Consider the following 21,997-nt stretch of genomic DNA (forward strand, 5'->3'; position numbering starts at 1 on the left):
GGTAAAAAAGAAAAATAACCAAACTCTTATGGAGAAAGCTTTGACTGCAAACTGGTCTGATATAAAAGTCTGGTGTCTAAAGAAATAAAAGCTTACTGAGACTCCAAAACTGCTTTTCTGCTATTGGTCAAGGGAAAACATCATCCTGCTGATCAACAGCAGGAAAGCCCAAAAGGGGGAGAGAAACTTGTGGGGCTAGATACACTATCAGTGGATTTCCTATAAAACCAAGAACTCCACAATGTTTGAGGAATAGGAGCTCTGCCCTTATGCTCAGGATCCTAATATTACTTCAGATGTATTCAGTATATTTGGAAATTGTACAGCACATTCACAATAAAAGATTTCTCCTTTTATGCATTATATACCAACTAATCTAAGATTGTTACTTTGGGTATATGGATGACCCCAAAACTTGTGCATTATTGCTCTCTATTGAATGTCCATATCATGAACATTGTCCCAAATATGATTGTCACATTTATACATTATCTGAATATGAAAGAATAATTGGAAGCAGCAACCTTGAATTTTCTTAGCAAACAGTTCGAGGGTGGGGTGAAATCAGTTTAGGAGTTTTGTCATGGATGGTTTTCTTTAAGCTTTTCCTAGTAATTTGTTTTTGTTTTCTAACAATGTGTCCCTCCACAATCTCCTAAGTGACCACTCATACAATTTGTTTGCTGGCATTCTGAGAACTTCAGATTATACTGATTGTATGAACATCTGGAAATTATCACATACCATTGTTGGCAGAGAACCTCTGTAATTCATCCAGCAGGCTTTAAGAGACACAGTCTTTGGTAAGAAAAACATCTCTCTTTCAAGACCATTTGGGAGAGATTAACGTAAAGACACCAGAAGGGGACATTATAAGGACAGAAATAGATTCAAATGTATACTAACAGAATATTTCCATTTGCGATTTGGGATGTCAACCTCATGCTTTACATCTTGAACAAGACATTCCTGTTCTGTTCAGGACTGCAGTGGTCCAAATATAAGATTATCCTTTATACTGCTGTAGGTGGTGTTGAAGCATAACTTTTGCAATGCTCAATTAACCACTTAGATTGCTTGTGCAATTGAACTGGCTTTCCTTTTAGCAGTTGCTGAATCAATTCTTATCACTGTAATGTTTATAATAAAATACTAGGAGCAGCAGCTTTCCAAAGCAAATGAAATGAAGGAAACAAAACTGATGTTGGCCTAATTCTGTGAATTGGTGGACCAAGATACAAGGAGTTGAATCCAGACAAACACATGTACTCCTAACCATAGCAATGCCAAAAAGATGAAACAAGCAGTGTGACATAACACATGTTCCACCCTTCATATTTGCATGGATGTTGTATGCAAGTACATAACGGATGGAGTTTGTGTTTCTATTTCGCAACAGACATTTTGTTACTTGTCTCTCCTCCCACCATGCTGGCAGATGTTTACAGTTCTAGAACCCCATAATTGTCACTACGTGTGTTTTTATCATATTGTTGACAGCTGCCTTCCTTACTGTGATCCCTTTCAGGAATGAGGTTTAGTGTGACCATTATTGAAAAAAATGAATGTATGGCCAAAAGTTATTGGGGTTAAATACCCCTACCGTACCTCCAAGTTAGCTTATGTGTTTTTTCAGGTGACATTGCTAAAACTGTAACTGAGAGTGCCAACATTACTGATGAAAAGAACCTTGACTAGGATTTTTCTGGTAACATAAATATAAAAAAAGGAAGCAAAAGTGGGAAAAGACAATAGGCTTACAACAGAGACACCGTGATGTCAGGCTCCTCTGTAAAATTACATGGAAAGCCACATAGTAAGACGTCATCTGGATTGTGACAGAAAGCCTAATGTACAATGAATCTATTTTGTCTTTTTATAAATTTGCTTAGATTTAGACTTTGAAGAACACTAATTGGATAACTTTGAGGGTCCTTAAATAAAACCTATGGATCTCAGACTTCCAAGACTTGAGAAATGTTTTACATCAAATGTTTTACAGCATCTATATCTAAATCCTGAATCTAAACATTTTTCTGTTCATTACAATACTTAACCTCACTGGCATGGATGAAAAAATCATTACAATGAACATTACACTGGAATTCCAATGAAAATAAAGGTCCAATAATATGTGAATAATGGGGAAGGGGAAGACTTTTTAATGTAATTTATCAATCTCACTCTCCTCTTTCCCTGTTTATAATCAACTTAAGTTTTCCGCAGTCCTCTTGTAATCAGGCATTTTAAACATCACTGAAATAAATGAAATATTTTGAATTATTTCATTTGTGTTTCTACCAAGTCAAGAAGCTTAAGTCTGCCAAACAGAAGAGATTCTGCATATTTTAATGAAAGATAAAACAACAATATAAACATACACAAATTTACAGAGAAAAGATCAGTTTTAATACATTTGGAATAAAAGGATTTCTTTTTTCCCCCTTAAAATATGGTATAAAAATAAATGCAAGAAACATTAACAGAATTTACAGACAACGGACAAAGACACAGACTTTCTTTCTTGATGTGAAAACATCTGTGAGACAGAACCTTCTGTGCTAATTTATTGTGCAATAGCTGTGATGCCATATTAGGTATATTTATTAATATATTCTTTTTTTGTACATGTCTTCCAGTTTGTGAATGACAGCATTGTAAATAAATTGTGCCTAACAGAAGCTTTTTTTAAAAAAAAAAAACTGTACTGGAAATTGCAGAAAATAAATAGACACAGATCCAGCTTGATATGAAGGCGAAAGTGAGCAGAGACTTTTCAAAATGGAGGCATCAAAAGATTACAGTAGTGAGTTCCTTGGAGTCTGTAATGCCTTGATATACACAAAAGAAAATAGGTCAGGTCCTTGCTCATGCAACATCTTGTTCTATTGTCCTCTGATTTCAGGCAATTAGTGAGCTACGAAGTATGTATAATGACTGAGTCTGCTTCCATGCTACAAGATGATCCTTTTAGTAGGACTGCACTAGACTGGTTAATCTCTTTGATGTAAGCGATTTCCCCTGAGGAAAAGATAGAAACAAACAAACAGAAGAAAACAGAAGACAGAGGCATGTTCACTGAAAACCCAGTTCATTACCAAGCACCTACTTGTCCAGCTAACAATTTTTCACCTTAAATATGGGTTGCCTGTCCTTGGGTTCTTTCAGATATGAGCAGCATATCACTTGGTGGCTGCACTATCAAGCAAGACATTCATGTTATTTCAGGCACAACTGCATAGGTGGAACTTTGGACCACCTAAAATGAGAGGATCAGTTGTGGGATTCAACTGGTTCCATTCGGATCTCACGAACCGGTAGCAGTGACTGCGGGAGGCTCTGCCCACTCCACCTGGACATAATGCACGACTACTGCACATGCACAGAAGGCTGTGTACATGCGCAGAGGTGGCTTGTGCAAGCAAAGCACACACTCACATTTGTGAACCGGTAGGGAAGGTAAGTGAATCCCACCTCTGGAGGGGATTCACTGGAATTGGTTCACCAAACCAGTTTCCAATCATCATCAAGGGAATCAGAACCAAATGCAAAGAACTCAGGGGAGATAGACCTGTTTTGATCAACACAGGCTTGATTGAAAAACCACCACTTTCTTGGAACTCTCACACTTCATCCGGTGGAAGCCATTAAAATTACATTCTAAAAAACATCCAATTTCACCTGCACATTTTCAGATTTCCCTTTATCTGATGTTAATGTCCAAATGTCAGGTTCAATGTTCTGAAGACAGCAATGAAGATCTAAGCTTCATTATGAAACCCTGAATTTTAACGCAATGAGTTGAAACAATCAAATGGCTAATTCACTATGCACTATTGCTGAGATGGCTTACGTTTTAAATGCAATCCATCATTTATATTGATGATGATAATTAAATGCATATAATCCCCCCAACATCAATTCTACATTGTTATAAAATCATCAGATCCGATCTTTCCTTTCTTTTGATGATTATCACTTGTATATATTAGCAATAATGCCAAGTATTAATGACATCTCAATGATATAGCAAATGGTTGTTATGATGAGAAAAACAAAATCATTTGAATTTCTCATATGATGTAGAATGTAGAGCTGAAAGCAATGGGCAGCACCAATTTATATATTTCTACAAAACCACAGAGGTTTTACAGTTCCAAAACCCGATAGTTTCAGAGTCACTAATGGAAATTATCCAGGTAATTTCTATAACTCTCCTTTTTCTAATTTCTACTCTAAGTTCATATATAATTACACTAAACTATACTTTCTTGACACTGAGATCAACAAGATATTTGAAGCTATCACACCCATTTCACAAATTCTGAAATAAACCACGTCCACACTCAAATTATCTTGTGATGCCAAAAGATAACTCTAGGGAGATTCCTTTGCTGTTAGTATGCCATGTCAGCTGGTAATGCTATCTACCAAATTGCCTCATCAGATAAAGTTGTATCTGGTTTTTATAATAGTAGCCAATTGTACAGAAGCCCAGTAATCAGAGAATGGGCATCAGTGTATATAATACAAGTATATCTGCAAAGGAAAGTAAACAATAGGACAATAAGATTAAAATGGTATTCATTTCATTGAGTGGAATGTTTTTATAAACCTAATTAGTTATTTGATGTTCCTCATGTTTCTTAGAACTTCATGATCAATAGATTGATTAAAGGAAGAAAACACTGTGTTAATTAAAAAGGAGACAATTCCTACTGACATACATAGTATTAGAAGGGTCATTTTTCATACACCTCAATACTTTCTCTCTCACTGAACGTCTGCTGTTGATCCACTGCTGGAAACATTCTATAAGGAAAACCTGCTGGAGCTTATGCATTTGATACACTAATTTTAATAAGTGGGTGGAGTTACCATCTTTAGAATTTCTCATTGTGTTAGTTCTTCCACTAGCATAAAGATACATAATTTACATTTGGTTCTCACATCCTGACAAGCAAAGGAACTGGCTAATATAAAACTCCCAACAACCTACCCCTTTCTTCTATCCTTACTGTCACATCTCATCAAATCCCAATTATACTTCTGGTGAGGAGACTGGACATCCAAACCCTGTTCTTAGTAGTTCCCGTAAGTCTCATCTGAATTAATAGCTATTTTTCAGATTTCAGATGGACTCAAGCCATGCCTGGAGTTTGTTGAAACTTGATCATATATGCTAGCAAGAAAGGAAAAATACAGGAAGTTTTGTTACAATGGCACAGCGGATGTGTGGTTATGGCTTTGAAAACTCTCATAGCTATTGCCAAAGAGGATATTTTTCAGAGTTCAGAGGTGACAATCTTCTGTTTAAGACTTGGGCTTAATGATTGCACGAGTTAGAAATTCTCAGCAGATGATAGCATCTGAACTTGTCGTGATTCAGAAGCTAAACAGAATTGTACCTGGTTAGTACTTAGAGATCTTCAGACAACACAACGTTCCAGTACAGGCTGCCTTCTCTAGGTTACATTGGGAATTGAAACAAAAAAAATAATCCCTAAAATAGCGCAAGTTACCTCTGCACTGCTGCCAATAAGCAAGCCACCGAGGGTTGAATTTGACCTGAAGGAGATCATTTTATAGTTATAATAGAGAGTTCAGTTACACATCTACAAATGTGCTGCTTTTCTAGGTCCTTTTTGCTCTCAAACAATAACAGAATTCACAATGTAACATGCTGTGGTGAAACCACCATGCAAAAATAGGGGTTTTTGTTTCAAACTCTCCACTATTTTTTGTTGTTGTTTATTTGGCCAACAAGCAGGGGTACAATTCTCAAACAATTCTTAATCTCCAAGGTTATTTAAAAATAAGAGGATCTGGATGAGAGGATTACAAAACCCCAAATGCAGTAAATTCTTAAATTTATATTTCATTCTATTACTGTTAGGTTCGACTCTTTCCCCCTAAATATCCAATTTCTAAGTCCCATTCTCCAAAAACCTAATTTTCCTTGCAAGCATTCAAAGTACTTAAAATCATACTGTTCGTAATAGAGATATACTATGTCTGCTATGGGGTTCTTATCATTATATTAAAAACATTTAAAATGTTGCTTATTTAGAAATTTTTAAGGGAATTGGTTTTATGAAGACACAGAAAACAAAAACCATGATCTTTGCTGATGGTCTTCATAAATTATCACTTCAGTACACACAGTTTTGTTAACTGACTGCAACAGCAAAAGCCACAATACAGCACACTTATGCACACTCACACACACCACATGTGCGCACAGGAATGCACACCACTTGGCGGACAAGGTCAACAAACTGGAGTAGAAGCCAAGATCTTTCTACCTCTTTTCATAACAGGTTAGTGCTCGCCCTCAGTGTTGGTGTACAGTTTTTATGGCAGGGAAAAATTGGGATGTTTCTGCCCTACAAAAATAAATGTGTTGAATGCTTTAGTTTGAACCGGTGCAAAGGTTGAAAAGTGTGAATCCAAAGGCATTGGCACATACATTGTTAAAGAAACCCAAAGACCCGAGTCTAATTTTTTTTTTTAAAGGTGGCTTTGATAAGAAAATGTAGGGCGAAATGGATCCAGTCTAATAACATTCTAGTTGTCATATTCTCTCTTCTTAAAAGAAAAGGTTTCTGGGGCAGCACCGAGGTGGCATTGTAAAACAGCTTCTTTGCTCCTGCTGTTTAAACTATTTCTAGCAGGGCCTGACTTGTAACATCGCCTGGTAGCTTGAGGTCAGCATCAACAAAACCCACATAATATCAGAGGACAATCTGTCAATCATAAGGCTCACGAGGTTATAAACTTACCACATTCCGTGTGAATTTCTCAAATGATGTTCGGCGATCCAGTGTATTTCCCAACTTGTGAAAGAAAAAAAACATAAAGGGGAAACAAAAGCAAAAGAAGCAAAACAAAACAAAACAAAACAAAACATGAAAATAAAAGCACAATGAAGCAATGGGTTGCTAAAACACAAAAGTCATAAAAAGAAACCCACAACACAAAAGCAAGTGCGGAAGATGAAATGCTCGTAGAAATAGAAGGGGGAATATATTTTCCCCTACAATTTTCTCCTGAGGCAGAGAATCAAAGTGCACAGAGGGGCATAGGTTGCCCACCTGAATGTAGTTTTAGGAATGCAGAGGAGCACAGAGGAGCTGGAAGGGGCGGGGCAGAGAGAATCACACTTGGCAACCAGAGCAGTTGTCCCATGCTTCATCCATCCCCCACCCCCACCCCCTTACATGGATGTCTGCCTGGGTCAGCTTTGACAGTGCTGATTCACTGGGTGAAGAACAGCACTGACGTACAAGATCTGAGGCTTGCTTAGAATCAACTGCCAAGCCGGTCAAACTGGGATAATACAAAACAAAACATGAAATTAAAACAGGACAAGGAGCCCTGCACATTCTGCCAATTACGTGACCACTTACACAATCTAAAGAACATAAACTGTTTAAAAAATAAAAGACTAGCCCTCTTCTGTTTAAGAAAAATCTCCATTTATTTACTGTATCTCAACTGCAAGGAGGAGTGTTGATTTTAAAAAGTTTTCAAAGAACACATGCCATTAAATGTTAGGGCAATGCATTGCTTTAAGTTCCTTGTATCTTTTAAAATGCTAAATAGCACAGGTGGATCAGAACCTTGATGTACAGAGAGTTGGTTATCTCTTTTCTCTGCTGCCACAGGCCCAATAAGATGCCCCTTCATATTGCTATTAGTCCTCAGAGCCAAGGCAAGTTTTGGAAGGGAGTTTATTTTTATTGTATTCCTAGGCGATGCCTTCTCACACTTGCTGTTTGGATGGTTTAATTTTTTTTGGGGGGGGGGGTTCCTATTGCTTTTAACCTTTTAAGGGAAGGAACATTAACTAACTACAAAACTGGATTATGAATTTGCACTATTGGATTCCTTATCTTTTGTCTTCCTAACTTTACAGACTGACACAACAAATCATTCCTATGCAAGCATTATTCATTAAATTCATTAAACCTGCTCTCCATTGTTTCTGCACTATTCCCCCCCCCCACTGGATCTTTATACATTCAGCACAAGGATCTGAAACAAACTACATAAGTACATTATGTTGAATCCAGAGATCTGATAATTATGAGCTCTAAATTATCAGAGTTAACTGAACCTATTTTTAAGATCTCCATGTAGTGTGTAAGACCAGTGGAAGCAGGTTATCCATGCATACCCATTCTCTACAGCCCAAGTAAATTCTCTCTGTGCATCCATGTCCTTACAGGGGCTTACACAAATGAGCGTCCCAGTAGATGGGTTCACCCAGTAGTAGTAAAAGAAATAATTAGTAACACAGAGCCTGTATGTACTATGCTGCCCATAACACCCTAGGTGACATCCACGGATGTCCAAAATTAATAGTCATAGTAATAATAAATAATAAACAAATATTATAGTAATAATAAATATTTTGAAGAAATATAAAAAGTAGAGCCTAAATGTGTTGTAAGTACACATTTAAAATTATTAGTTATTGCTATATTTTGGGAACATTAAGCTCACTGTTCTTTCATTGTATTCTCCTTCCTTACTGTCACTATCTACCTGTTCTGACCCAGCTCCCCAAACACGACTAACCCTCTGAAGTTAAATCAATGATTCCTTTATTAGGAGCGACAGCAGCCTCGGCAAAAAGTTTCTCTCTCACTGAAGGCTAACAAGTCTGTTTGGCAGGTAGATGAATAGTTGTCTGACACATCTATTCATCTCTGCCCCCTGCCTTTTATCCCCAGAGCTAGGGTGAGACTTTGCTAGCAGCAGTGGCTCTTCTGTCCCAAGGATCAGCCCACAGATTTCCACTGCTCTCCTTTCCTCTGCTTTCTGCACATCCACGCATCAGGCACTGGACCCAGCTGTTCCTCCTTTTCCTCATCAGCCACCTCCAGACCTGGAGACTGTTGACTCTCCATCTGAGGGCTGATGAACGGCCCAGGCTCCACCTCTGTCTCTCTCTCTGTAACACTCCATTCCCTCTTCCCCCTTGGAGCTCTCAAATTGCCTTGATGCTGACTCTGACTCCCACGCCTCCTCGTCATCTGATTCAGCTACTAGAGGGGCTGGCGGCTGATAGACTACAACACTATCTTTCTAAGGAGGCCATCCTACTGGAACTCTTTTTTTTTTCCAGACACAGATCCTGAACAAGACTAAGAAGAAAACAGAATTCCCAGTAACCAAGGATTTATCGCTCTAAAATTTCATGCATTTATTAGGTATGGTTTGAGTTCTTAGTGGAACTTACCTTTGACTACAAAAAAGCTTAGATGAAACAAATTCAGTGTTTGTAACTTTGTACAATTAAATTATATCTGCTGTGAAGTAAAGAAATCATACTACATCGACTATACTTATATAACTTTCTAAAATGTTTTGACCTGCTCTTATCTGTTTTCCTAAGTTATAGTCCTACAATTACTTTCAAAATGATACAAAATAAATGTCAACATGAAATTAATTTGCTCATGCAAAGATGCAAAATAAATATAGGCATGGATCCCACCATCATTATGGGATGCTCAGATTGAACTAAACTCTTCACCTACCAGATATACAGCTCATTTACCCAAAGAGAGAACGATAGATAGGAACCACTGCTGAAAGAATAGAAATACATAGAAAAGATGGAATAATACCTTCTTCTTGGCCTGCAGTAATTCCTGGTAGGCACTGGATCGTATAAACCGTGGATATGAATCACTTTTCATCAACTTGTAGATGTGCTCCTAAAATAAAAGAATATAGAAAAGTTTTCACTTTTGAAATCTGATCTTTTGAAAGTAATTTTTTTTAAATAAAAAAGAGGATACCAGAGAAATAGTGCAGATTATTATGTACATGTGAAATTCATTCCTAGGGTAGCATAGAAATCTGGTTCTGTTAATACAGTGCTTACTAAATGATTTCTAATAAAGTTGTAAACTTTAGGGTTTTCAGTTAAAGAAATTAACAAGATTTGGCATCAATCCAAGCATTATGAGAGTCTTCTGCACAAACTAGTGTACAAGGGTTTTGTTTCAGCAAAAAGAGGCTTTGAATGGCCATTTATCTAATTTGCATGATTTAGTTAATTTTATACCAGTGTAAAATTTAGTGCAAAAATGTCAGGATACTCAAGAACTTTGGCTCTGTGATATTCTCAAACTAATGATTGTTTAAGGAAAATCTACAAGCAAAAGAGATTCTTGCTGGATCACTGAGTCGGGGTCATCACAATCAGTTCGGTCTGATGCCATATTGCATTATGAATGAAAAGTTAATAATGCTGAATATTTTGTTGACATCTTTGTCACGTCTACAGGAGCAACTATATGGGAGAAGCAAATGAATCCTTTGCAAACAAAGAAAAAGAGAGAAGTGAGTGCTTTTTGAAAGCAGACTGAGAGACAACACAATGTGACACAGAAGATCAAGTCAGAGCAGAAGTTTGATTGGAAGTTGGCTCATCAGAAACCTCTCTTCGGCAACCCTATTGCAGGACATTGAGCAGTTACAGACTTTCAGTGTTCTGTGTTTCACTTACCAATAAACCAAATATTACAAATAAACCTCTTCTAACCGAGGTGAAGAGTTTTTGTTCCTAGAATTTTTTACTGCTCAGGAAGGTGGGGACTTCCTGAGCAGGACTTTGGACTTTTGGACTTTGTATTATCTTATTTATGTTTTTAATTTATATAGCTTTATAATTGTCAGCCACCTAGAATTATTGTGAGGTAAAGAGCCTTGATAGTACAGTGGTCTACGCACCCTGTTATTAACACAGCTGCCTGCAATTTACTGCTGGTTCGAATCTCTCCAAGGCTCAAGGTTGACTCAGCCTTCCATCCTTTCTAAGGTAGGTGAAATGAGGACCCAGTTTGTGGGGGCAATAAGATGACTTTGTATAAATATACAAAAGTATGAAGGCTATTGCTTAATGCATTGTAAGCCGCCCTGAGTCTCTGGAGAAGGGCGGCATATAAATCAAATTAAAAAAAAAAAAAAGATGGGCGGCCTATAAATTTTATAAATAAAACAAAACAAACAGTGTTCATTTGGCTTATAAAAACATTTGTTTATTTCTAGGATTACTTACTTGTCCTACAGCTAATGTTATCCTAAGTGATACACATCATAAAAATATAAATAAAATTTTGTATAAATCAAAAAGTAATAATCTGTGACGGCAAGGCATTTTTTCCCAATCACATGCCCCAGGTGGTTATCCCCACAGGGGGACGCCAAAGGTCCCCAACCGATGAGGGCTGAAGGAAACAAAGTTATCCTCTCTGTGGCTGACCCCACCTCAAAAAAAAAAAACCTTAGCCTTTTTCAAGTGGATAAAATCAATTTTATTTTGTAGAGGTTTTGGATGCTGGTACATTTGGGTTTCTAGTTCCATGGGTCTCTTTTTAATGTCATTGTATTGTAAGTTTCTTGGAGTCTTTGAAATGAGTAAGTATACAGAGCATTATATAATTATAAAATAAATAAAATAATTCAGTAACAGAAACAGAGACTAAAAGAGACATCATATAATAAAATGGAAGGAAAGGCTCAGCAGCAGGATAAAGTTACAAAGCATTAAAAGACTACGAGATTTTTTTTTTAAGTATTTCCCTGGTGCTGAAAAGATAACAAATGATAGTGTAATTTGGAAATGGCTACTGAAAAGTCTTGCTTCCAAGTAGTCACCCACTAAGTCAACATTTGAGGATTTCTATAATCTTTAAAGGTGTAACAGGATAAAAAGTACATAAAGGACCTCTTCAATTTTAAACAGTAGTACTTCTGTTTAGACAGCTGCCAGCTGATATTTTTTCATATAACACAGCTACTAAAATAAGTGTGCTCAAGCACACAGCTCACATCAGCCCACAGCCTTAAACACAAAGCTGTATCTCAGAAAAACAAAGATAGAACAGTGTTTCTCAAACTTGACAAGTTGACAACTTGACATGCTGGCTGAGGAATTCCAAGAGTTGAAGTTCACACATCTTAAAGTTGTCAGGTTTGAGAAACACTGCACTATCCAATCACTTCCACTAATGCAAACCTACCGGAGACCAACAAGGCAGTTGGTATAGAAAATACGTATATAGACAGCCATCTAGTGGTGTGAAAAATTATTAGCATTTTCTCTATAGATTTTAGCAAGTAGAAAAATTCAGATGCATTTTTAAATAATCTGTGTCACCCTACATTTCTGGGCCTTGTCTGTAAGATGCAGGCAGCTGCAGCCAATGTCTCTGGCCAATTTATTGTGAGTTGAAGATAAAATTCAAGACATTGGACAGCTGCCTAAAGTTCAACTACTAAAGTTAGGAAATGCACTACTATGTTGATTTAGTTTATACACTTGAAGAAGACTGAATTTGGGTATGATTCTCCAATTCGTTTGAGGAAATAAATAATTGTTAGTGAAAGTGATTTAGGGTGATTTGGATTAATTAAGTAGCTTGCTTTCTATAAAACAATTATTCAGTTTGTATCTGAAAGCTATGTGAGTAAACTACAGATTTTATATTTTGAAGTCAGGTCCTACCTTTTCCTTGTACTCAGTTTCTTGTGCATGTAACATTTTGGGGTAGAACAGCCTAAAAATTTTATAGGTAATTTCAGTGCCAAATAAGCATACCAAATCCAAAACAATACAATACAATTCCAGAACAATTTGCTATTGCAAAGCTCAATAATAGGTAATATTTTGGCTGAAAGAACATCTATGAAAATTGACTTTTTGTAGAAAATTTGTTTCTTTGCAGATTAATATGTTGTAAGGTCTACCAGGCTCGGCTTGGCACCTCACAGGCATCCTACTATCAAAGACTAGAATGGTAGGGGAGGATAGATGGGCAATGTAGCTGTGTATGTACGATGGGAAACAGGGAGATGTGGGAATGGCAGGTGATAAAGATCAGAGAAGCCCAGAACCAGTTGTACCAAAATCCAAGACCAGGCACCCTGGGAAAGAATGTTGATTACCCCAAAACATCTCAGCCTTCTCAAACCACTTCAGCGAGTTCCAATTGGCTGAAGACGGACTAGTCACAGGGGGAGGCCTGGGATGAAGGAAACCTTTCTGAATCATTTGAGTGTGGGAAACCCAGAGCTAGCCTGATTTTACTGTAGCCAACATTTTTTTAGTAAAAGAACCTTTCCTTTCAACCAAATGGAATCGAGGGTCTTTCTTTCCTCAGGGATCAGATTAGGGCAGGTCTGACCTATGTAATGTTGAGCCAAAGAGAGCATTTGTCAAGATAAAAAGAAAGTGTTGTTTCATTTTAAATTAAATTGAATTATTTCAGTTTAATCAAACTCTTCCCTAGTCAGAAGGATTCTCAGAGGGAATGAGGCAAGCAAGTGACAAAAACAGCACTGTGGATTCTTGACACAAGCTCTATCATCTGTAAAAAGAGGCAGGGCTTCCATTACTACAACTTTGCCTTCATCATACTTTGACCTTCTGTTGCATTAAAAGTTAGCTTGGAATAGTTCTGCAGCCATTCCCAAAACTTTAGGAGCTTAGGAGATTCAAGGTGCTGGTAATGACCTATAAAGCTCTACATGGCTTAGGCCCAGGATACTTGGCGGACCATCTGCAACCACCAACAGCTTCCCATTGCCCGGTGCGTTCCCACAGGGAGGGCCTGCTCCGGGTACCGTCAGCTAGACAATGTCGGCTGGCGGCCCCCAGGGGTAGAGCTTTCTCTGTGGGTGCGCCCACCCTTTGGAATCAACTCCCCCTGGGGCTCCAGCTGGCTCCTGACCTCCGCACCTTTCGCCGCGAATTAAAAACATGGCTGTTCGCGGCGCCTAGCCTGGACTGAGGGGGTTTTCGATTATTTTAATGGGTTTTAATATTTGTTTATGTAGGTATTTTATGTTTTTATTGGTTTGTTTTAATTGTTGTGAGCCGCGCTGAGTCCTATGGAGATAGGGTGGCATATAAGTTATATTAAATAAATAATAAAGAAATAAATAACTTGTTGGTTAGAATCAATATGCACCTAGCTGCAAGGGGGGGGAGAGAGAGTTATAGTATATTTCCATTACTTACATAGTTATTTTTAGAATGTAAATGAACTTGGTTAGCCTATAAACCACAGTACATTATATGCTTATTAAGAAACTTTATTATTAGACAAAAATTTGTTGATTCAGGGAAATTATATCTAGGATTTATTGGCACAAGCCTATTTTTAATTAGTGGGCAAGTTATTAAAGTAGAATTTAAGCTGAATTTCTAGCATATTACATACATATAGCAATATGTATGCAATATACTAGAATGTTATTTTTAGAATGTAAATGAACTTGGTTAGCCTATAAACCACAGTACATTATATGCTTATTAAGAAACTTTATTATTAGACAAAAATTTGTTGATTCAGGGAAATTATATCTAGGATTTATTGGCACAAGCCTATTTTTAATTAGTGGGCAAGTTATTAAAACAGAATTTAAGCTGAATTTCTAGCATATTGCATACATATAGCGCTCTTTGTTAAATACAGATCTAGAATATATTAGAAAAGGAATGGTAAAGTCGGAAACAGTTTTTCACAGCTCTATTTCTCCATCAAGACATCACTGGTACATATCTGTGAAAATAGTTATACCAACCTGAGCATCGACAAATGTATATCGCCCTGCTTCCTTCACATTCTGTGTGGTTTTGTCATAACTTTTTGAGTCTAGATTAATGGCACTTGGTGCTCCAGGGGCAAGGAATTCTTGCCAGATTTCCTGTACTCTAACAGGAACCTCACGGATGGGTCTCTTCTTCAGATCTTCTACTGCTAACCAGAACCTGTATAAGTAAATGGGCAAACAGCAGTAATGGACTGGATACTGAATCATCTTGAAAGGTTGGTTTGATTTTTAAAATACCCCTTTAAAAATACATGTAGAAGCCTGAGAACGTTGCATCATCTCTCTGGGGTCTCATTTCACTTTAATGTGAGGTAGATGAATCCATTTCTCATGCATATTTCTGGTGTGGTTTTTTTCCCCCCCATTCATAGTTCTTCTCCTAAAGTGTTCACATTACTTTTGAGATGTTTCAAAAATAACTCCAAATATTAACTTAAATACATGTTTAAAGTATTTTTTTTTCTGAAAAAGTCGATAGATAAATAACTTCAGAGTAAGGAGCTAGTAAATTTTGTATAGACATGTCAGAATTTGCAGCGACTAATGTCTGCAACTATCTTACTGTAGTTGGGAGTTCAAAGCCACTGAACATGCATCTCCAATGTCAGGGCAACTGTATTTAAGGCACTGTTATTTTATTTATTAGGCATATCTTGTGGACAGAGACAATTCAAGAGAAATGGATAAATGATTAAAAAAAAGCTGCATTGTTGTGATTAAAGCTCTGCCCCTTTTATATGTGCATCATGGTGGCACATGTTGGTTTTGACCAAAACACCAGAATCTATCAGTGCTATGGTTATAGATATGGGAACTATAGATATGAGCAACATTGGCTCATTTTGTATTCAGTGACTCCTTTCAGTAATCTATAATCATACTTTAAAACTAAGAGACATGACAATATGTAATATAAAAATGGATAAATTATAGTATTATAATCATTGTGGCATTATAAATAGCCATGGTTTTAATTAAATCCACAGTTAATCAACACTTAAACATAGAATATATCAATATAAGAGAGATACTGTGTTTGATTTGAAAAAAATCCTCTCTAAAGAGTTTTCTTTAGGATTCTAATTTGATAGGCCAAGAAAAGATATATGAAACATAGAGTCAGATGGGAACAAGTAGATTCTATCTAGGGATGGGTTTGCCTTCTTTCCTTGTTGAATATCTCTACTCATGGAAGGCAGTGTGCTCAATTTTCATCATCCCTTTGGTCTTTTGCAGTCTTCTGTGGTAGATGTCATTTTAATCTCTAGATCAGTACACCCTACATTCTACATGTAAGATGAGATCCAGTTTGATGTAGTGGTTAAAGCACCAGGCTAGAAACCAGGAAACTATGCATTCTAGTCCTGCCTTATGCACAAAAGCCATTGGGATAATGGCAGTCATACTTTCTCTTGATGTCAGGCTTAGTTGACAAGCCAGTTGGCTAATTCCTGTTGCAACCTTAGGGCTGATCTGAAAAAAGCAGACCCTGCACTTGTGGGAAGAAGATGAAGGAGGAGGAGGACGATGATAACGAGGACAAGGAGGAAAGGAGGGGGAGGGGGAGGAAGAAGAATTAAATCCTTGACTATCTGTGGTTAGTAGGACATCAAGTGCTAAGAATCAATGTGCCTGGATTTATACCTTTAACACTCTAACCCAAGAGTGAGCAACTATGGCAACTTTATGACCTGTGGACCTCATAACTGGCTCAGGAATTCTGGGAATTGAAGTCCACAGGTCATGGTTGCCCACCCCGTCCAAATAATCTTCAACACTTCGGAGAGTAGAAGAAGCAATGAAAAATAAAGCTTGCCCTCTTGCTTATTCCACCAAACCAGGGGTCGGCAACCTTAAACACTCAAAGAGTTACAAAGGTCTTAACTGGAAGCCCCCGCTCAATTCTAGAGCCGACCAGAAGTCTGGTTCCCACACCATAGAGTCTCCTCCTAGCACGGCGTCCTTTTTCCTCTGCCTGTCCTAACCAAAAGCCCTATCAATTGTGGAGCCAACCAGCAACAGGGAGCTGCAGCAGAGGGATGAAAGAGCCACATGCGGCTCCAGAGCCACGGGTTGCTGAACCCTGCACTAAGCCAATGCACTGACTGTAAGGAATATGTCACTGGATTAAAATTCTTTGGATCAAGTAACTGACAGTTTGGTTTAGAAGAATATAATTACTCTTGTGCAGAAAACTGTGCAGAAAATCACAGTATAAACAAGTCAATATTTAAATATCTATTTAAAGTATGTAACAGGATAGTTCACACCAAAGAACAATTTCTTTCATGTAATCAACCTTAAATAACCTCCTCAGCTCACAAGGATATGTCAGTAACAATATTCAGTGGAGGCCTCTGCTCTCTCTTTGACTCTCCAGTTAGCCATTCTAACATGGAGTATTCATCAAGCGAAGGATCTCTTGCATCTTCATCCAGCTGGCCTTTCAATAAGATCACAATTTATGGTACTCCCAGTCGGGAAGGCAAGAAGGCTACAAACACCATCTATGGTTTCAGCAATGCTGTGCTAAGAGAAATTATCAGGTGTGTGGGACAGGTTTTGCCTTTTTTGATTTTACATTTTAAGAAATAGATACCTACCTATAAATAAAATTCATGCCTAACAAAAAATGATACCAAGAAAAATTCAGCAGTAGTGATCGTTCATGCAATGGAATTGAGTCCTAACATTGTAGGACATTGTAAGATAACAGTGAAGATATGGGAGCTGCATTTCATCATATATGAACCTGCACCCAGCATCCATCAAAATTATAAGAAAGAAGGAAGACAGGAAACAGATACTTAAGGGTACCACTTCTAAGCTTCCTATGGTTTTTGCCATGCCTGCCTGATTTCAGAGCATATTGTGGCAAGAAAATCAATGTTTATTTATTTTTCTGCAGAGAAGAGCAAACAAGAATGATTAGGGGCTGGAGACTAAAACGTACAAAGAACAGTTACAGGAATTGGGTATGTCTAGTCTAATGAAAAGACGGACTGGGGAGACATAATAGCAGAGTTCCAATATTTGAAAGGCTCCTACAAAGACGAGGGGGTCAGACTATTTTTCAAAGTACCAAAAAGCAAGTCGAGTAGCAGTCGATGGAAACTAATCAAGGAGAAAAGAAACCTAGAACTAAGAAGACATTTCCTAACAGTGAGAGCAATCAATGGAACAACTTGCCTTCAGAAGTTGTGGATGCTCCATCACTGGAGGCTTTCAACAAGAGATTGGACAATCATTTAACTGAAATGATATAGGGTCTCCTGCCCAAGCATAGGGTGTGGACTAGAAGACCTCCAAGGTCCCTCCCAATTCTATTGTTCTATGTTCTTTCTCCTATGAGTTACATAGGCGGTAATCACATATTGGAATGAAAATGGACAATGCAAATAATAATGAAAAATAACAACAAAGTTGAGGCCAAGAGTAAGAACAAGTCAAAGAAGCATCAGAAGAAGAGGTCTGAGTCTCAGATGAACAACAGATGCTGCAAACAACTCAAAATAGAGGAATTGTTGCTGCACAAAGAAATGGCAAGTGACTCATGCATCTTCTTATTTTTCAATAAATATGCTGTTTTGGATTTGGATAAAGAGCTGTCATGCCTAGAGGACAAGGAACAATTAGAAAATAGACAATAACCTAAGGACAAAAGGGCAGAGGAAGATAAATTTATCTTGAAAAAGACATGACATTGCAAGAAGCATTACCAAAAGATAATGAAGAACCCAAGCCACAAGAAATATTATAGGAATGAAAGTAAAACAGAAAAGAACACCAAGGCGTCACAGGGAAGGGAGGATTGATGTATTAAATGTTTGCTTGTCTTAAAAAAAAATTACCAAAAAAAGAAAAGAAAAGAAAAGAAAACACCGGGAGCCATAAAACCCTTCCTGTGCCTGACTATTTCTTGAGCGGCCACAAAACTAGCATATGTAGTTGAATTAAACATTCTGTTTTCTTCTGAAACTTTTCTTTTCTTGGATTTATCCATGGTTGGCCTACCAGGGGTTGAAAAGCTCAATAAATTGCGTGCCGGCGGGTGTCGCACATTGGCGGTTGTAATGTATATTTTGAGTGACAGGGAGCCGCCGCAGAGGGGTGAAAGAGCCACATGCGGCTCCAGAGCCGCAGTTTGCTGACCCCTGCCCTATACTTAACTTTTCTCTAGAATGAGTAAATTCCTTTTAAACAGGGAGTAGAAAGAAAATTGGCTTCACAAAGCAGGTAGAAACATTGTTCTTAAATACATCTTCTTTTATTTCTCCTGTTCTAAGCTTCAGAAAGAAATAATAATTATGCAGCAGAGATTATTAACATGATGGTAATGATCACTGGCAAAATAATACATATTCTCAGGAAGGCTCAACAATTCCCCTCTGACAGATTACTTACTGGTTATACTCTCCTAACCAGGAAAAGAGAAGTGGAAACATCACTCAGGTCCTCCCAGAAGGATTGTATAAGCTAGGCCAGATGTGAAATTGGACTCCTGCTGTTGCCTCATTTAAAAACTCCCATGGGTGGGGAAAGTGGGCTCTGCTGAGCACATTGAGGAGAAATAACAGATTCATCCCAGTTATACTATTTCCTTAGACAGCCCAGATATCAATGAGTGAAGGGAAAACCTAACCTTAAATTCTCTGAACTAAATTCAGACTCCAGGAATTTGAGGAACTGTTCTCTTCCCACCGGGTCTTTCAGAGCTTCATCCATGCGAAAACCCCATCGCTTTACTCTTTGCTGATGTGGCTCTTTGCTGAAAGGAAACAAACAAACCAACAATCCCTCAGACTTGTTGAAATAGCTCGATTGGCTATGTATCTGCCTTGCTATTGGGAGAAGAAGGGTGTGGGCCATGCAAAGTAACCTAATCACATAAGGGGCTACTTCAACTGTATATTTCTTTAATTGCAGTAAATATGTACCGCACTACAGCTATGGTACAGGCAGATAACTAAAGCTTTTTTTTCCATGCTAAAGTTCAAAGAATGTTAATCTCCTATATAGCATCAGTTCGGTTCAGCATTTTGGCCAAGAAAAATAATCCTATTAGTGTATTTGGTTCCACTATTATTAGGCCTCTGTTGTTAGCACATTCACACGGATGGTTATATGGAAACTGTACTATTTTCGGCATGGTGCAATTCCTCCAGCCTATCTGTGTGTGTTTTTTTCCTTGCTTCACACTAGCAACTAATCCTAGGGAGAGAGCACTGCTTGATAACACAGACAAAAGGGAATTTAGAAACATAAAAACTGGGTCCCTGCTGTAATCCTTGATTGTTCTTTACTAAGGAAAACCTTTAATGGCGGAACATTGTGAAAAATATTATTTCTCCTTCTTTCTTGCAATCTGATTTTTTTAAACTAATGCTGCTGAATATCTGTTATTTATTTGAAAAAAAAAAAAGACAAAATTTACCCCCAACATACCTTATTTCTGTTTCCCAGAAAGTAGCATCATCTGACAGCCAAGGATTAGAGGGATCAGATGGCTGCAGGAAAGGGTCATATTCCACATACTGCTCGGTGTAAGTTAATAGACTAGAAAAACACAATCAGTTAACATTTTTACAATGCTTTTATTACAAAGAGTGTTGAGAATTTTACAAAGGAAGGTCCCAATTAAATACATTTTTTTCAGTTATGTTGGAATCATTCGTTTAATAATTGCCCCCCTTCCCCTCCCATTTTTTTTTCGTGACTACAGAAAATGGCAGCTTTTTTACTTTAATCAAATTCATGGTAATATACATACCTTTCTGCAACTTTTGACATTTTTAACCGGTGTTTGTCTAGCTGCATTTGCCAATATTTTATCTACAAAGGGCAAAAAAACAGAAAAACTGATGAAAGCAGTCTAAGGTTTGGAGTAAACAGAGATAAATTTGGCCTAAGGAAAATGAAGCATTTTATATGAACTCATGCTAAACCATGAGACCGTATGCATTGATCTGTTTATAAATTAAGTCAAGAGAAAGCACAATCTGGCTCAAGGAAAGATCTCATAACAGTGCAGTCGGGGTCAGTAATATTGAAAGGACTTTTGCCATTAAATCTAAAAGGATGTGGATTTTTGCAGATCCATAGCCATTAAAACAAAAAGGATACAAAATGCATGTAGTTTTGGGTAATTATTCTGTATTTATGATACAAATATGTTTCGTTTTGAATAATTAGATTATCATCAATCTAAGAGAACAACCCCACTTTCACTACCCCTGTAGTCATACATACAGATGTGTTCCATAATATTTATTAAAATCAGGATTCAAAGCAAGTCTGAGCATAAAAATAACTCAGAAGTTCAAGTATCTAAGTACAGTTGATCATACCCTAAAATACAATTAACAGTCCACATTACTTTGTAGCTCATGGAAAACTATTGAAATATTGGGTTTGCAATCAAACATGTATGGTTCATTGGCCTACGGATTGTTCCATGAGAATAATTGGGGCACCTAGAATCCTTGTGGCTGGCAGGAATTGCAGTTTCACCTCATCCAGAGTCCTCTCCAACCACATACCTTGAAGTTAGGACCGCTATGCCAAGTATGAGAGAGGCTGAAATAAATGATGGAAGCACAGATTGGAACTAGAAGTATCTATATACAGAGCCCTGGTGGCACTGTGGTTACATTCCAGGATTGTTCGATCCTGACGTGGCTCAAGATTGACTCAGCCTTCCATCCCTCTGAAGCTGCTAAAATCCCAGACTGTTGGGGAAAATATGCTGACATTATAAACCACCCAGAGAGTGCTGTAAAGCACAATGGAGCAGTATATAAGCCTAAGAGCTGTTACTATCTATTAGAGAATAGGATTATTTCCTAGGGATTGATTCTTGAAATGCAATAGATAGCTAGATGTTAGCTGGCTAGCTAATGATGATGATAGATGAAGATAGATGATAGATGATAGATGATAGATAGACAGACAGACAGACAGACAGACAGGTAGACAGGTAGACAGGTAGATAGATGAGAGAAAGAGCTCTGTGTGTGTTTGTGTTAAAAGACACATACAAGCACCTGCGCATGCAGACACTCACTCACACACACACACACACACACACACAGAGAGCTACCTCTATCAACCTCTGAAATCTAGAGAACATAATAGATCAAAATTATAACCTTTAATGTTTTTAGAAAAATGCATGAAATGGAAGCAACTGGTGATGGTGGTAAAAATATGGCACCTTGTATTATATTTAAGTGTGTTGTGAATCAAACCCTGAAAACAATGCTATTCCCAGATGGACATTCCTTTTCTCTCCCATCTATGTTTTCCCATCTATGCTTCCAACACTCTCAGCCAAGACTCCTCTGCTATCTGCATAGAGCAA

At 37.6% G+C, this 21,997-nt stretch overlaps 1 protein-coding gene across 8 annotated transcripts in view; it reads right to left on the bottom strand.

Annotated features, from left to right (window-relative positions):
• Positions 1-2,333: 2,333 nt before the first annotated feature.
• Positions 2,334-21,997, bottom strand: part of RGS7 (regulator of G protein signaling 7) — a 171,814-nt gene continuing 152,150 nt past the window's right edge. Inside the window, exons 12-20 of one of the 8 annotated variants that reach the window (XR_004593070.3) lie at positions 20,408-20,469; positions 20,083-20,193; positions 19,280-19,405; positions 14,608-14,794; positions 9,639-9,728; positions 6,783-6,836; positions 6,306-6,386; positions 5,523-5,568; positions 2,942-3,021 (exon numbers count right to left, since the gene is read on the bottom strand). Coding sequence is in view for 6 of the 8 variants with exons in the window: in XM_034428268.3 (XP_034284159.1) it covers positions 2,918-3,021; positions 5,523-5,568; positions 6,783-6,836; positions 9,639-9,728; positions 14,608-14,794; positions 19,280-19,405; positions 20,083-20,193; positions 20,408-20,469 (780 nt within the window). In the remaining 2 variants the exon portion in view is untranslated. Of the gene's footprint in view, positions 3,022-5,522; positions 5,569-6,305; positions 6,387-6,782; positions 6,837-9,638; positions 9,729-14,607; positions 14,795-19,279; positions 19,406-20,082; positions 20,194-20,407; positions 20,470-21,997 lie in introns of all 8 variants that reach the window. The other 7 variants (XM_034428270.3, XM_034428268.3, XM_034428269.3 and 4 more) reach the window with 7 other exon arrangements.

This window comes from Pantherophis guttatus, chromosome 1 (genome assembly GCF_059756535.1).
Source record: "Pantherophis guttatus breed Tessera chromosome 1, ASM5975653v1, whole genome shotgun sequence".
NCBI lineage: Eukaryota > Metazoa > Chordata > Lepidosauria > Squamata > Colubridae > Pantherophis > Pantherophis guttatus.